Source organism: Protopterus annectens, chromosome 15.part0 (assembly GCF_019279795.1).
Source record: "Protopterus annectens isolate FY-2018-M chromosome 15.part0, PAN1.0, whole genome shotgun sequence".
NCBI lineage: Eukaryota > Metazoa > Chordata > Ceratodontiformes > Protopteridae > Protopterus > Protopterus annectens.
In genome coordinates, this window is record NC_056749.1 from 322292554 (window position 1) to 322309047 (window position 16494).

Sequence of the window (16494 nt, forward strand, 5' to 3'; positions counted from 1 at the left end):
GTTTAAACAAGAACTAGCAACATTATTCTACTCCATTAGTAATTCTTAACCAAATTTAAAATTCGCAGTGAGTAAGGACAATGGCTTAAATGGTGCGTCACATTAGAGAATCACAGAGCAGGATCTAAAGTTGTCACATCTAATTCCTCTAGTGCACACTACAGTGTTTAGGATAAACCATTTTTTTTTCATCTTACCTTTAAGCATCCCTGTGACTAGCACTTGCTCTAAAACCTGCTGGGAAGCAATAGGAAGCCTTAAACTGATACAAGCACTCAACTCTCCTTGTAAATAAGGAGAAATTAATTGTAGGCACTAAACAGCCTATAATTGCAAAGTACCTTGCTAAGGTAAGGGAAAACAGCTCTTGTACTTTACAAAAAAATAAAGCACCAAATCAGGCATGTCCAAGGGTCAGCATCCGGTGATTTCTCCTGTCCACCTGGTGAATCTGGGCATACTGGAGCAATGTAGCAATTGCCTCATGTACACAGACAACCCTCTCCTCCTACCACCCAACACTACAACCTGCGAGAGATGCAGTTACTTAGCCAAACTGGAAGCAAAGCTCTCTCCACCCAAGATTGTGCTAGACAGTCACTACACCTGAAGCAGCACATAGCCCTTCTAAACCCATACCACCAACACCCTCACATAGCAACACTAAACCCTCATATGCAGAGGCCCATAACAGTAACCTGCCCAAGCAACAAGGACCTCTGAAGCTGAAATGCAAACAAACACCAATCACAACCAAAGTGTCACATAACTCACAACACTAATGTGCCACACAACAACAGCCCCTAAAGCAAGACAACATACCCAACACTTTAGTCATAGGTGTGTCTATAGTCAGGCACACTGATGTCCTACTCTCCAGGCTGAACAAGGAGAAAATTACAGTCAGCTGCCTGTCAGGTGCCAGGATCTGCCACATAACGCATGCACTCAAGTCACTCCACAACAAGTACAAATATGACTCTGTCATTGTCCATGTTGGAGTGAATGACTTGAGACGTGCCTCCCTGGACTACATGAAGAGAGACATGGAAGAGCTCTCAGATCATGTGGCCCAGGCAGGTATGACCCTAGCCCTGAATAGCATCCTGCATTCGCCCAGAATGATACCACAGTATAAGGACAAAATGACTGACTTCAACAACTGGCTAAGCTTCTGGTGTCATTAAAAGGGGATCCAGTATCTGTCTGCCTGGGATGACATGATTGACTGACCACGATGCTTTGGCAGAGATGGTCTGCACCTGTCGCCTCTAGGATTCACGTTACTGGCTAAGGCTTTTGCCACCCCTATAGTGCCTTAGGCAAAGTTCAAAGGACAAAACCACCACCGTAATAGGTACAAGCATGCAAAATCTGAAGGTAATGCTTAGTTGCTAGAAGTCTAAACCTCAAAATACACTCTCTCGAGGCACTCCTAAAAATGGAGAACATCGATATCTGTGCAGTAACTGAGACCTGGTTCAAGGCTCCAAAGAGAACTCCTGCAACACCAGGCTACAACTCTTACAACACTTTTCGGCCACCAAACCAGGACAGAAACATTAAAAGGTGGAGGAGTGTCCATATTCACCAAGGACATTCACACCACTAGGCCAGTTGCCCAACACAATGCATCTGAAATTCTCCAGGTGCAACTAACACTAGGCAAGACTGCAATCCAAACTGTAGCTTGCTACAGATCCCCCACCATGCCCCAAGATTCTCACTACACCTTTACATACTGGAAAATATTAAGATACAACCAAACACCCTAATAACGGGTGATTTCAACTACCCCGCCATTTACTAGGAAAACTACTCGTGTACCAACACCTTTGCCCAACAGTTCTTGGAATTCATAAATTCCAGTGCCCTGGATCAACAAATCTATAGTGCCACCAGGGGCTCCAATATCCTAGACATGGTCATTACCAACATGGGAAATCGATGCTCCACACCTATGGTCACCCCCTCATTGGTCAGGCCTGACCATAAGCAAATCACCCTTGACATCCCCCCCCCCCCCAGTAAGGAAACCTCAGTAAAAAACTTCTCCAAAGCCAACTTCATGCTACTCAAGTCAGAAGTGACAAACTTCATGACACCCATGCAGATGGGAACTGAAAGTTCGACTGCTGAATCCTACACTAAGGCACTGTATGAGCACATTCACTCGTGCATGAATCATGCCATCCAAAATAGAACCAAGATGCTCTCCTCCCAAAAAAAAGGAAGCCAATCTGGTGGTCTCCTGCCATAAACAAACTTTACAACAAAAGGAAGAAACTCTTGCAGAAAAGTAGAAAATCCCAGGATGCAAAAATCTCCCTTACCGGCCTCAGTAAGAAGATGTGATCCCTCATAAAATCCTCCAAAGCTAGTTACGAAAATAGAATTGCCAAAGATTCCAAAGACAACCACAAGACATTTTATAGCTATGTCAAGAATCTACATGGCAATGCTCAGATCTGCTCTGAGCTACAACAGAATGGCATTAAATATACTGATCCCAAGGATAATTCCAATATCCTGGCAGATCGATTCAGTGCCAACTTCACCCCTCTCTCACCCCCTAAAGGGCCAATCTCAATACTGAAAGATTGTCAAATTTCGGTAATAACGGCCACACAGGTAAAAAAACGCACTCTCCAAAGCTAAGAATACAGCATCTATGGGATCAGATGACATCCTGGGCTGTGTACTACATGAACTACAAAATGAACTGGCACCTCACCCAAGTGTCATGTTTAATCATAGCCTCACCTCAGGCTTTGTGCCCACTGAGTGGCACACAGCTACAGTTATCCTACTTCACAAGGGATGATCCACCTTGGATCCTGGGAACTACCACCCTATCAGTCTGATGAGCCTGATCTGCAAGGCCATGGAACGTATTATCATGGAACTTATAAACAAAGACATTGGCAACCTTGAATACAAAAACCACGAAAACTGCTTCCAGGAACCAGCAACCACACCAAGCTTAGGAAAGTGTATTTATTACACACTGACTAAGCGCTTTCACCAAGTGTTTGGCTTCTTCAGAGTCAGTGTCTACAAAACTACATAAGCATTTTATACATACAACTTAATGACATCACAAACCCTTTCTATTAATTGATACACACACCCTTCCAATCAATTAACAATTTGTTACACAGTTTACTAAAATATGTGCCCTCCGCAATATACCTGCAGCCTCTACAACAACCACATTTTGACATCTTAGATGTCCTATTTCTAATCTCTCTTTCTCAAGTACCTTTCAAATAGATAATTCAAAGATAATTTGAAAGGTATTGAAAGGGCACATATGTTTGTGTTAAAGGGTATGGGCATACTTTGCCTTGCCCGGGTTCTTGTAATTGTAACACAAAGAATTTAGTGTATGTGGCCTCATGTATAACCTGCGATGCATTTTATGTGGGTATGACTACCCGTAGACTACGTGAAAGGATAGTAGAACATGTTAGAGCTGTGAAAAACAAGGATACACATAATGCATTATACCTTCACAGCGCCAATTGTAGGGGGTTTAAAAAATTTGTATTTTTTATTATAGATAGAGTTTTCGCTGAACAAGGAGGGGATGTTAGCAATAGAGTAGCACTTTTAGAAACAACATGGCAGTTGAGATTAAATGCCACAAGACAACCGGGCATTAATGATTATATCTCAATGAAACCAGTTTTGAGACACAGGGCTAGTATTATTTAGGTTGTATTTAGGTTAATTTTGAGTATTAATGTTTATATATAACTGTGGAATAAGTTTTATGTGATTCAGTACATGCATTTGACAAAAGTATTTATGTGTGATTTTATATACATAATAAGTCAATTTTAAAGTGTATAGTTATGCTTGTAATAGGTTCAGTTTTAGTAAACTGTGTAACAAATTGTTAATTGATTGGAAGGGTGTGTGTATCAATTAATAGAAAGGGTTTGTAATGTCATTAAGTTGTATGTATAAAATGCTTATGTAGTTTTGTAGACACTGACTCTGAAGAAGCCAAACACTTGGTGAAAGCGCTTAGTCAGTGTGTAATAAATACACTTTCCTAAGCTTGGTGTGGTTGCTGGTTCCTGGAAGCAGTTTTCGTGGTTTTTGTATTCATATTTCATTGCCCTTTATTGGGAGTTGTTTGACTACATTGGCAACCTTCAAACACTGGACCCCACCCAGTTTGGGTTTGTGAAGGGCTGATCTTGTCTCCTGAACCTGACTGACTTCTTTGAATGTCTCAAGAGCTGTGGATGAGGGTACGGCGATCCACACAGCCTATCTGGACCTTGCCAAGGCCTTCAACACCATCCCCCACTCTGGAATCATAGATACACTTACTAAGCTGGGCATTAATCCCTACATCACTGGATGGGTTGCCAACCGGCTTACTGACAGAACCCACACTGTAAAAGTAGCCGACTACAAATCCATCTCCAGACAGGTGACAAGTGGAGTACCTCAGGGTTCAGTCCTGGGACTAATCTTGTTTGGCATCTACTTCACTGAAGAACAGGCCATCACTAAGGGACTCTGGCTAACAAAGTTCGCAGATAACTGCAAACTGGGAGCTATTATTGAATCCCCAAATTATGTGGATATTTTACAAAAGGGCCTTACAGAAACAGATGCTTGGTGCCAAAGCCATGGGCTCCAGCTCAATGCCAGAAATGCATAGTTATCCCCTTTGCGAAAAAACATGCACCCATGAATTACCACATAAGTGGCAGTACACTACACACCGAAAGTGTGATGAGACTTAGGGACACAGGTGGACAGTGGTCTCACCTTCGATAACCACATCGCCACAACAGTCAGGAAATCCTTCTATGTGGCACACCTCATCACTAAGAGCTTTTCATCCAGAAAAAAGGAGGTCATTGTCCCACTGTACTCATCCCTCATTAGATCCATTATAGAATACAATGCCCAGTTTGGTATGTACCCAGGGTTGCCAGACGTCCCTATTTGGACGGGACTGTCCCGAGATCAGCAGCCTGATCCCGTGTCCCGCCCTGCCGGTTTAAATCCCGGCCAGCCTCCGCTTTGTTTATTTTTTTGATTGGCCCGTATACCTAGCATACAGGCCAATCAAAAATCGCTAAACACGGAGCTTCTTGTGTTCCGCATTAAACAGAAGTAGCTCCGTGTTTAGCGATTTTTGATTGGCCCATATGCCGGTATACGGGCTAATCAAAAATCGCTAAACACGGAGCTACTTCTGTTGAATGCGGAACTGCAATGTTCCGCATTAAACACGAGAAGCTCCATGTTTACTGCAGATCTTTAATGTGGAACTCTGTTCTGCATTAAAGACTTTTTTTTTTCTTTTGCGTTTCACTTTTTTTTTTTTTGTCCCTACCTGGCTGATATGAAATCTGACAACCCTGTATGTACCTCTCAAGACATCTGCAACAACTGGAAAGGCCGCAGAAATACCTCACTAAAAGTATCACAGGCCTAAAGCAGATGCCCTATGCTGACCATCTAAAAAAAACTCCAGCTATACTCTGTCGCATATCATCTACTCAGAGGCAATCTCTGCTTAACATACAAGGCCTTGTCAAACCTAGAGCAGTCGGACATGCTACACTTAAAGAAATCCCAATCCCTCAGAGTCACACGCTCCAAGGATCTAAACCTTGTCATCACAATGAACAAAACATGCTGGCGGGGTAGGTTCCCGACCTAGAGACTCCCCAGACTCTGGTATAGACTGCCCATACACATCAAGCAGAGCGCTTCTTTGCCCTCTTCAAAAGGAACCTTGACAACTGGATGGGAGATAGGAAATTCACACCGGGGATCACATCAGTCGACTTGCTAGACAGGGGGTCCAGGGAAGTAAATATGGTGGGAAGAAATAGCCGGGGAATTGTTATGGCTTGGCTTGTATAGGCCCTAGGTCGGATAGCCTAGTACCAACCTATGAATCAACCAAGTATCACACTTATTTCTTTGGCATGTGTGAAGAAACTCATAGGATAAATAAGGATATTTTTTACTGAAAAAACAACTGCTAATGCGGGGTAAGATCAGTGAAATTATTTTTAATTCAGTCTTGCAGAATGTACTGGAAACATCAGTGCTTAATTGCTTATAGTTCATTTTATGACCAGCATGGGGCAACCTAAGACAGAGTACTGCTTGAAGAATGGAGCTGAGCTGGCAAAACAAACCAGCTGTTGTGATTGACAGCGCAGGGAAGCAGCGCGCGGCAGACTTGTTTTGATCGCGTGATACTAGCTTTGCAACGCTGGAATGTGCGTCGCCTGGCTGTTTTATCAGCTTGACCGCGAAGTTTTTATAGCAACGACTTCCTTCTTTACTCCTTTATTATTATTTTTTTTTTGTGTGTGTGCGTGCTGTTAAGATGGTCCTTATTATTACCCCTCTTCAGATTGAGATATCGATTAATATTTCCGTCGCTGTTTTGTCAGCAATTATATTGGGATATATTCTCCAAATAATGTGAATTCATTTTTCTAGGCGTTGTTTTGCTGCCTTCGTAAGTCTTTAAGTTATTATTCACATAGGCAAGGCTTCTGTTACACACTGCAGTCCACTTGTTTTCCTCGTCATGAATCCCCTAGCACCATTGTCCAACTATTAATAATGTGACTTAGAAGTGTCTGTAATTTCCTGCTGGTAGAGTCATATCAGGGCAGTGTTTCCCAGTATGCTGTAAATCGGTACTATTAATGTGGATTAATTGTGTATAAATAACGGGGCAAGTTGTTTTTTCTTAATTGTTAACACTCTTAAAATGACGCTGTGAGCAAAACACAAATAAATAAGTAAACATCCCTTATACAAAGCACTGCCGTGCCATAAACACTAATGAATTTGTAATGGTGGAATATTCCAAAATGTGAACATACGTTCTACTTAATGCGTTCTGTGAACAGTATGCATGTCTATATAACGCGCAAAGCTTTCGTTTCGTTTTAGAGTTGTCTGTAGCTGCAAAGGTTGATGTTGTTCGTTGAATGCGTGGGGGATGGACAGTCTTATAGCAGAGGCTAAGGCGTCGCAAGTGACACTATATGTATGTTTCTTTCAAATGCAGATCAGCAAGTCACCAGTCGGGGTTAGTTCCCTTCCTAGACTTTAGAAGGCTGTCTTCTGTAAGCAACGTTTGATACAAAAAATATGGCTGTAAGTCAAGGACACTGTGTTCCTACTAGTTCAAAAAAGTTTCACTTCTTTGGGTGGGGGACTAATGAGCATTGCAACTTCCTTGCCGGCTGTCGCTTTTTGCTAGGTTCCGAGTTGCATAACACAAGAAAAGCCAGCTGCGCCCCATTGTCTTGTTTTGCCGATTCTTCGGCATAACAGCGCAGTTCATACGTGGTTACTAAATGATAAGGCATGTTCTGCTACTTTAACAACATATTATTAATAAACGTAAGTAATATTGTTGCATTATGAAAATTCAACATGCAGAAGGAATAGAAACCAATCATGTTAGTAGGAATACCACGATATAATATAGTTTTTTCATATTTAGTACATTTTGGATCCATTAATATTTATTGTTTACACATCATAATTCCAATCTCAGCGAGTTTCATAATCAAATGTTAACGTCCCTTCTGGCTTGTCTCCATTCGGTTCAGCTCATATTTCTTTTCCTTTTTGTCAGTGTACAGACAGAGCATGCACCTATTGTTTTGGGTGCTATTTTAGCAAACAGGTTTGAAGCAGTTCTACACATGCTCTTTGCAGTTTGCTCTTGGCATTGCAAATAGAAACACACAGACCTTGACTAAGGCAGGGGCTGTTTTTCAGACTAATACCACCATCGGATGCAGCATCTCGACGGGATATTTGGTTTAAATTGCCACCCTGGTGTTTGGACGGATCCAAAGATTCTTTTGAGCAACAATTCCCGGCTAAATACACGTAAGTTACCACACGGAATTAGTTCACATAAAAGGTTGCACATATGTAACAATTTCTAAGTTAAGGTGCAGTCTAGGAGCTGTTTCTGCTTATAGTAGTTAAAAGTCCTGTTTGCCTCATTATTACCCTGTACACCTAATAGTTGATATTTTGTTTTACTGCACTGCTATGCTTATGGGGGGATTATACATGCTACGTTTTGTAAATAAATTGTATGATGTTTATTTATACGCACAACCACTTTTTGCACAGCTTCTTTTTAACCAAGAAACTCGTGTCTGATTTATTATACTTTCTACCAAGTTGCTTTATTAAGGCTAATACGATTATGGCATTGCCTCTCCCGTGGTTAAAAAAAAGTCAATAGCATTTCATCGTCAAGCAAAACAAGGCAAGGCATGACCTTTTTATATAACACACGAAAGCCATGCCAGCACAGCCTTAAAGGATGGGGGAAGGGCGGAATACTCCGTCCTCGAGTCACGCAAGGAGGAACAAATGGTTAAGCTGTCCTCTTGAAAAAAAAGCCCTATAAGTGGGCGTGGACGAGCTGTCGTGCGACCGAATGACGCAAGTAACTATCTGCATATTCATGACCTACATTTATTTAAACCGCAGTGCGAAAAATAACCGTACAGTCTGGTTTAAGTGTGCAGTACAGTAAGGGTCTTTTATTCAGATACTTGAACAGAAAAATAAGTAAAGTGCTTTTTACGCGCAGGTGTAGCAGAAACCGCTCGAGTAAGTTCTTAACGGCAGATCGCGATCTTGTGTTTTAGTTGACGCTGTGTTTCTGCATAGTTTTTTTATTTCTGTCGTTTTACCATACTTTTTGCAGAAGCATTTGCCTGCTGCTCGGTTTGGTAGCCCACTTCAAGTCGGGTCTGAGATTTTTGTTTCTCTTGTGTACGGTTACCTCATCCGTTTATATGTTCATCATGAGTGCAGAGCTTTATCAATCTCCCATGGAGGTTGCAGTGTACCAGCTGCACAACTACTCCATCTCATTTTTTTCGTCCTTACTTGGTGGGGACGTGGTGTCGGTTAAACTAGACAACAGGTAAGCATCTCCTCCACGGAGCAGCCAACCAAATAAAAAGTCCGTGCTGGGTGTTGCAAACACTGGCATACTTAAATGGAGGGGAGGGGGGGGGGGCTTTAAAAGTTTTGTTTTTTCAATATATTTTTTTATCGTGCAGTTTACTCTTTGCAAGATCTAGTAATTCTTGTATTACTGTATCCGTGTTATGGTCACTAACTGTAACCCAAAGGAGTAGGGCTTCTGCCCTAGAGTGACAACAGGGTGGGGGACCTCGTCTATTGTTGTAGGTCATGCGACTTGCAGGGGAATTCTTTGCCCCACCCTACCTGCAAGCTGTCTGCCAAGTCGTTATTGAGTCTTGCACAAGGTCAAAAATGCTGCTTTTACGATTATATAGCAATGGTGTAAGCCACTTATTAAGGAAAGGTTGGTGAGGTGGAAAATGCACGGTTACCCCACCCCCATTTCGTTTTTGCTTCATGATTTTTTTTGTCTGCTCCTTTAACTCTTGCCATTTGTATCAAATGCGGGGCAGTTGCAGCCATACTCGGAAGATTTTACCATCTGTATAAATTTATTCTTTACAGAGTGTCTGTGCAGTCATATTTGATAAGTGCGATATTTAAAGGTACTCCAGCTATTGCGCTTTTGTGCCTGGTTATTTTACAGTTCACACAACTTCTAAAAGAAAAAAAGTTTAAATAGCACAGCATCAATGGCTGCATAGTTAACCGGTTGCATTTTATTTATTTAAGCAGTTGGCTTGAGCAATCATTTTCCTAGGACCATTGTATTTAATGGGTCTTATTTTTATAGATAAATGCTTAAGTAAGCATTTATTGCCTTAACAGCAAACACTGGTGTAAAAAGTTGTGATTGTGTTTATTGAAGGGTATGCAGTGTACTTACTAGTTTTGCTGATATGACCGATAGATGCATTTTGGTTGGGGACCAGTAGAAGACAAAAGCATAAGTAGTCGGTCGTGTGATGCATTTCTATGGTTGAAGGTATATTAACTTCTCCTTCTGTTTGTGTTTTACAGTGCTTCTGGAGCAAGTGTTGTGGCCATTGACAACAAGATTGAACAAGCAATGGTAAGAATTACTTGTTTATTTTTTTAGCATATGCTATCACGTTTGAAGTAAGTGTGTAGTCGCACAAGTTCGAAATTTGTCTTATGGTGAAATAATTCTATGAATAGTAATAACCGGTGCTGTTAAAACAGAACTACGAATTGCCCCACTCCCAATATATGGCATTCTGGTGATTGGGCATTAAAAGTGAATATTTAGCAGCTCAAGGTAACCCTTTAGCAGAGTGTACAGGTATAGGGGTGTTGCTGTGGGCATTTTAGCACTGTATTGAAAAGATAGTGTCTCAGCCGTGATGCTAGATTCTCCCAATGGGATCATGTATCCACAGCAACCTACTGGATAATTTATGACTAGCCAGAACCCCTCCCCCACCATCTGAGTGGTATGCAGGGATAAACTGCTTGTCTCCAGGCAGACTGCTGAGGTAGGCTGTAGCCTGGGATGCTCATTGGATAGAAAAGCACTGCAGTGCTGCTGCAAAGAGGGAAGCTGAAGGAATTGAAACAGGAGAGCTGAGACTGTGCCATAGGGGTCCTGCTTACCTTACAGTGGCAGCATATTTAATATAGCCAAGTTTATTAATCCAAAATATAAATGGCACAAACGAAGTTGCACTGAAATTGAGATTCAGACAGCTCTGGAAGGATACCAGAAAGCCGTGATAGTTTACATAGTCAAAATGGTTAGTACATTATGTGAGTGGGGTGCTTTCTTTTTCTCTAAATGTAGTACTGTATTGAAACATGCATCTCCTGTTTATTAGTAGTATGCTTTGAAGTTTGTGAATTGGCAATAATGCTTTGTGAGTAACTGATCTCCCTTTAAAAGGAGATGTTTGTGCTTACCGGATTATGACAGTGTTTAGGAGGGGGTACAGTACAGCTTGCACACAGTCTTGCTGCAGTGAATGTTTTAATTCAGTTTTTGTCATAAGATATTCAAAAAAGTGACAATGAAAAATTGTGTGTGGTCTGTTTATTGTTAATTACGCAAGTTGTAGGAAGATGTCTGCATTCCTACCCGTTTGTGCATAATGTACTAGCTAATTGCAGACCACTTTACGCACAAATGCATAGTGGTGTTAAGTTTATATTTAAGTGAAACTGTTGTGGAAATGTAGTGAGGGAGAACTAAAGGTATGGTACAAAGCCTAGAATTGCTTTTCATTTGCAGCATGTGTACCACAGTATTTCAAGAACATGTTCTTGGGCTGTGGTGTACTGTATTGAACAGTTGAGGGTGTTAACTTTTTAAAAACACATCTGAATCCCTTTTACCAGTGCATGAAAAGGTAATTTCTTTTAAGATTTCTGTAATAAATTGGGAAATATGAACTGTGTGTGACAGAAAAAAAATACAAAGGTGATTTATTGGGTTGATTATTAGACATTTCAATTTCTAATGTGCCTGTTTTTACTCCTTTTTGCAGGACCTTGTAAAAAATCACTTAATGTATGCAGTACGAGAAGAGGTGGAGGTCCTGAAGGAGCAGATCAAGGACTTGGTAGAGAAGAACAGTCAGCTTGAGCGGGAAAACAGCCTGCTGAGGACACTAGCCAGTCCAGAGCAGCTAGAAAAATTTCAAGCCCGTTTACCTCCTGAGACCCCCGAGAAGCAGCCTGTGACCCCAAAGGATGCATCACCACATGCAAGCGGCTCTGCTGTATAAGTGGCTCTGTCTTGGGGTGGGCAGAGCCACCAGACATTTATTTTGTATGACCCTTCATTTCCCTAAGCATTGTTGCACGTGGAAAAATGTACAGCGTCCGATAGCTGGGCAGCAGCCGGTTGTTGGTAGATGTTCCAATGGCACAAGACTGTTTTTTTCTGTGTATTAAGACTGTTTTCGATCAAGCACTAGAGGTTGCATTGGGACTTGGCTGACAAAATGAAGTTGGGGCTCCCGCTTCCTGCCCACTCTCCTCCAGGGGCATTAAGGATAATAAAGGAGAGGTTGCTGCAGGTGGCAGGAGCAAGTTTTGGCAGCAGTGGACATCGCAAGGGTTCGCCATGAGGTACACTGCTATGGCTTACCATGCTGCTTTCCCAGTAGAACAGTTTTGAGATGATCAGAAGTTTAAACATGCTGGCAACCAACATCCAGACCCCCCCCCTTTTTTTTTTTACTTTATGAAAGCTCCCAATGCAAAAGGTTATGACGGACTTGACAGTGCTGTTCATTATTGTATAATGAGGCATGGCTTCTAGACTTTGACGTTTTTGGGGCTTTACCACTTGGAGTTACAAGATGCCCTTTTTTGTTCAGGTATCCATCCTTTTAGAGATGTTCGTCTAATTTTGGTGGAAAGGACTTTTGTATAGAGCTTAACAGCCGTGAGGAATTATTTACTATTACCAACGGAACACAGATGGTATGCAGACACAGCTTGGTGGATTGGTTTCACTTTAAGTATTTTGCTCTGAGGAAAAAGCTGGTAACGAACAGTTAAATAGAAACTGAAAGTTAACAGAATATATATTTTTTCTGCTAACGGATGTATTACTAGCTTTTATTAGCTACCAAAGACTTTTATTTGGTCCTTTTAAAAAGGACCATGGTGCTGTTTTCAGTGAAACTTTTCCAGAAACAGAACTGTAGCACCACCAATTTCACTGCAATCGTGTTTTTGACTGTGGTATCTGAGCATATAAACATGGCTGTAAGAGTACGAAGATGACAATTTTGCAATAAATGTTCTTTATATATACAACTTGTGTCTGTCTTATTAATTTTACCTGTTCTATTAGTCATGTTTCTGATAGATTTGTGGCATAATAGTTGTTAGCTGGAATACCCAAATAAATTAGCAGTAAATATACTGATTGCATCAATGGATAAATTCTCCCAGGCATGGAAAACACCAGAAGATGTTTAAGATACAGAGAGGCTGGGGATGTTGTCCTTGCTTTCTTGCACACAAGAAAAAAAAATTGACATCTTAAAGTGCACCAGTCTTTAACAGCCAATAATAGGAATAACCAGCTCCAGTAAACCATCTTGTCAGTTGTAAGGTGCTGCTGCTTGTATAAAGTCTTATCTTTTCAGTATCCCTGAACCAAGTGATCATTTTCTACTGCATTTTATTATTAGAACCTGGTATGGCACTTCGCAGAGGAGATTATAAGGATACGAACCTGCCTCTTGTGGTCCTTGCATGTTCTGATTCCCTCATTCTCCATTTGCTTATGCTGGAATTGAGCAAGTCACTTAACCAGACTGGTGTTGTCCTAGTCGGTGTAAGTATCTGTGGCAGGGCTCTCCTCAGTGGACAAATGCAAACATCTTTGGTAAAATTGTAGTGCTGTAGCATTCACGTCCTTTCTGGGCAGTGGATGAGTATTATCCATCTTTAGCCCAGTGCCAGAATGAATTGTTTTGAGTGTTAATTTTTTTGTTTTGCTTTTAATTTCCAGTTGGCACAGTACAGATGGGCTTGCTACAACTCTGATTATTCTGGAATAGTGTGCAACTTTCTGTTTTCAGCTTCCATACATTCATAGGTTACTTCATGTAACACAAAATTAAGGTTCCATGTGAGTGAATTTCTCATGTAGAAAGTCAGTAGTTTCAAAACAGAGAAGGTTAGCAGAACCAATACAAAAAGCAGGTGGTCAAACACAAAAATATAGATTTAACATTAAATCCAGCTATGGTATTTCTGCGCTGGACATGGCTGTAGTTAGTGCAGAGAACAAAGGCTTTGAGTTGTTAGTGAGATATTTCATGTGGTACAGAGTTTGATTCCTGCACCCCTCATATGACTGTTGTGTGGCTCTGAGGAAGTCTTCTAATCGGATGGTGCTGTTGGGGAATTTGAGCTAAACTCCCTAATCTGCTAAATTGCATGTCTGTTTCAGAAGGAAGATAATACATATTCTGCAATATTTACAGCAAAAGTCTTTCAAGAAGGGTTTTTGCACATTTCAACACTCCATGATTATTCGTTTGTTTAAAACCTCAAATAATTTGTGGGGGGGCACATATGTGGTGTTTGCAGCAGAAGTCCTGCAAGAGAATGTGCTGCAACCCAGCCACGGGGTAAAATAAATGTTAGACCTCAAAGGCAGTAAGGAAGCCCAACAGGGGCTGTACTTGTAAATGGTCTTACCGTCAGTGTATTACCTCGATAGATAAAATGTTGGACAGTCCTTTAATGAAGTGAAATGGGAAAGGGTGCTTTTTTCTTTCCATAACAGGTTGGATATAGAGTTAAATTCCAACAAAAGCGCTGTTGAAAAGGTATAACATTTCTAGCACAGAGGAAACTGCAGGATTGTCATTGATAAAGGAATTATGGAGGAAAAGCAAATGTTTCACTTTTTTGGGAAACAAAAGTAAAACAGATTTACTGCAATGGACAGATAGTAGTGCGTGTCACTGGACCTAATTACTGCAATATAATTTCCCCTTTGCCTTCCAACTCATTCCACAAAGTATTTCCTGTGCACTGTTGTATGTGGCTAGCCTTTTGCTTTGCATATTACAGTTGGAACCAATGTGTCCTCATCCTATGATGGGTGTTCTGTGACCCCCCCCCATCAATTCCTCCTCACACTGATGTTGTGGAGAATAGATTAGCTCTCTTGTCATGTGTTTGAATGGAGTGCACAGTCCGGTTTATTAAAAATCTGTGCATCACCTACTTGTATCTTTTGAGATTTCGCTTGGTGTGCGTAAATATCTGAAGATCTGCAGTGTCATACTGAACATGAACAGAAAGACGTCTGCTGTATGAAGAGAGGAAGATGTGAGGAGAAGATAGAATGGTGACATTTTATTACAGACTATTAAGAAAAGAGGAGGGGATTCTGCATAATGAACAGAGGGATTTCTATCTACTTGTTTCTCAGTATAAGCATGATGTCAGCATGTCTTCCTTTATGCTGACAAACAGTTGACCCGTCCCTCCTTTGAATGACATTAGTTGTTTTATATTGAGACATTGTTTGCAGTGAAGGTATGGTGCTGCTCGACGAGCTTCATACCAGCCTTGGGTGTGTACTTCTGAGGGCTGTACAAACCTCTGATATAAATAATCCAGGAGTTTGTCTCATGTCAAGTTGTTCACAATTGACCTTTTTGCTAAAACCGATTGAATAGAGTATCTTGTATGTCTCTGTGGAGTCACTTTTGATTTTAGAGATTTTCCTGTTTTGGTCTGGCCAGTATAGTGAGGACTCTTGCATAAAATCTGTAATGTGTGATAAAGGTGTGGTTTCATTATGCTGCTGTGTACTTTGAGGGCAATGCTTTATTTTCCAGCCCTTTGAAGCCTGGTAGGAGACTTCAAGTACCACACCACAGCATAAGGTCTGCTTTTAGGTGGCTGGCACACATGTGCAGTAAGTGTGTAGCCACTGACAACCTTATGGGTACTCTGTTTTGATGAGTGGATAACATTTAACTTAAGTATTTGCACCTCTCAGATGTGGACTGCACTCTCTTAAATAGCTCAGGACAACACATGCTTTGGCTAAATGTGACTTCCAAACTTCTGAATAAATTACTACTTCCACGAAATGAGGTTTCAGAACTCTGTCCATAAGCCTTTTTTTAATGTACCTGGAGCTCCATGAAGTTCAAAAATTATGACAGTATAATGAAAAACCTCCAAAGGTGAGGAATGCTGTCTTTTCCTTAGTGCTGAGAATCAGAATGTGGGCGTACCCTTTGGTTAAAGTGTATTGTCACACTTTCCTTAGCAAATCTAAGTAACCAACCCTTAGTGATGAAAGTAATTTTACAGTGGTTGAGGCAGATTAGTGTGCTGTTCTCACAATTTAATTCTTAAACACCACCACTTAATTTTTCTCAAAACTGAAAATGCTTGGCATGATATGACAGACAGTATCCGCAATCCCTCACTGCCTACATTACTGTATAATCTACCACTGGGTTTATGCTAGCTGCATCAGTAAGGGAGTTTTATATTTTAGTAATAGAATTTCTCAGATATTTGCTACAGGTTGGGTACCTATTGCAAATTTAACACATCTGATGCTCTGCTAGTGAAATCGTAGTAAGTAGCTGTTCCTCTAAAGAATTATGGTGCTTTCGAATACCCATACTGTTCTGCACGTGTGTAAATTCAAGGGAAAACCTGTTCATCTTTTGTCTTCAAACCATTTGCTGCTTTCACATAGACTGTATCCAAAAATGGAATTAACTGTAAAACATGGGTCTATGAGAAGTGTAACAATACACTTTAAGGTGATCAAAAACCTTGCTTAACTTGGCTTTTTTGAGTGCATCCCAATCTCGTAGATAGGATGGGGTGAGATGGGCAACTGTCCTGGGTGCAAAGTGTTGGCAAGGTGCCCTCAGCTGATGTCTATCTCTAATGCAGTACTGGCTTTTAAAAGACTATTACATTTGAAATCAAATATAAGCACTCTACTGCCTTCCTCAAGTAACTCTGCCCTTCTGTGATCCTTTTTTCTAATGTCCA

The 16494-nt window shown here is 41.0% G+C and overlaps 1 protein-coding gene across 3 annotated transcripts in view; it reads left to right on the plus strand.

Moving 5' to 3' along the window:
• Positions 1-12753, plus strand: part of TSC22D3 (TSC22 domain family member 3) — a 946203-nt gene extending 933450 nt beyond the window's left edge. For 2 of the 3 annotated variants that reach the window (XM_044057086.1, XM_044057088.1), the window contains 2 exons: positions 9994-10045; positions 11475-12753. In XM_044057086.1, the coding sequence (XP_043913021.1) occupies positions 9994-10045; positions 11475-11714 (292 nt within the window). In that variant the 3' untranslated portion in view covers positions 11715-12753. Of the gene's footprint in view, positions 1-8534; positions 8969-9993; positions 10046-11474 lie in introns of those variants that run through there. The other variant, XM_044057087.1, reaches the window with a different exon arrangement.
• The last annotated feature ends 3741 nt before the right edge of the window (positions 12754-16494 follow it).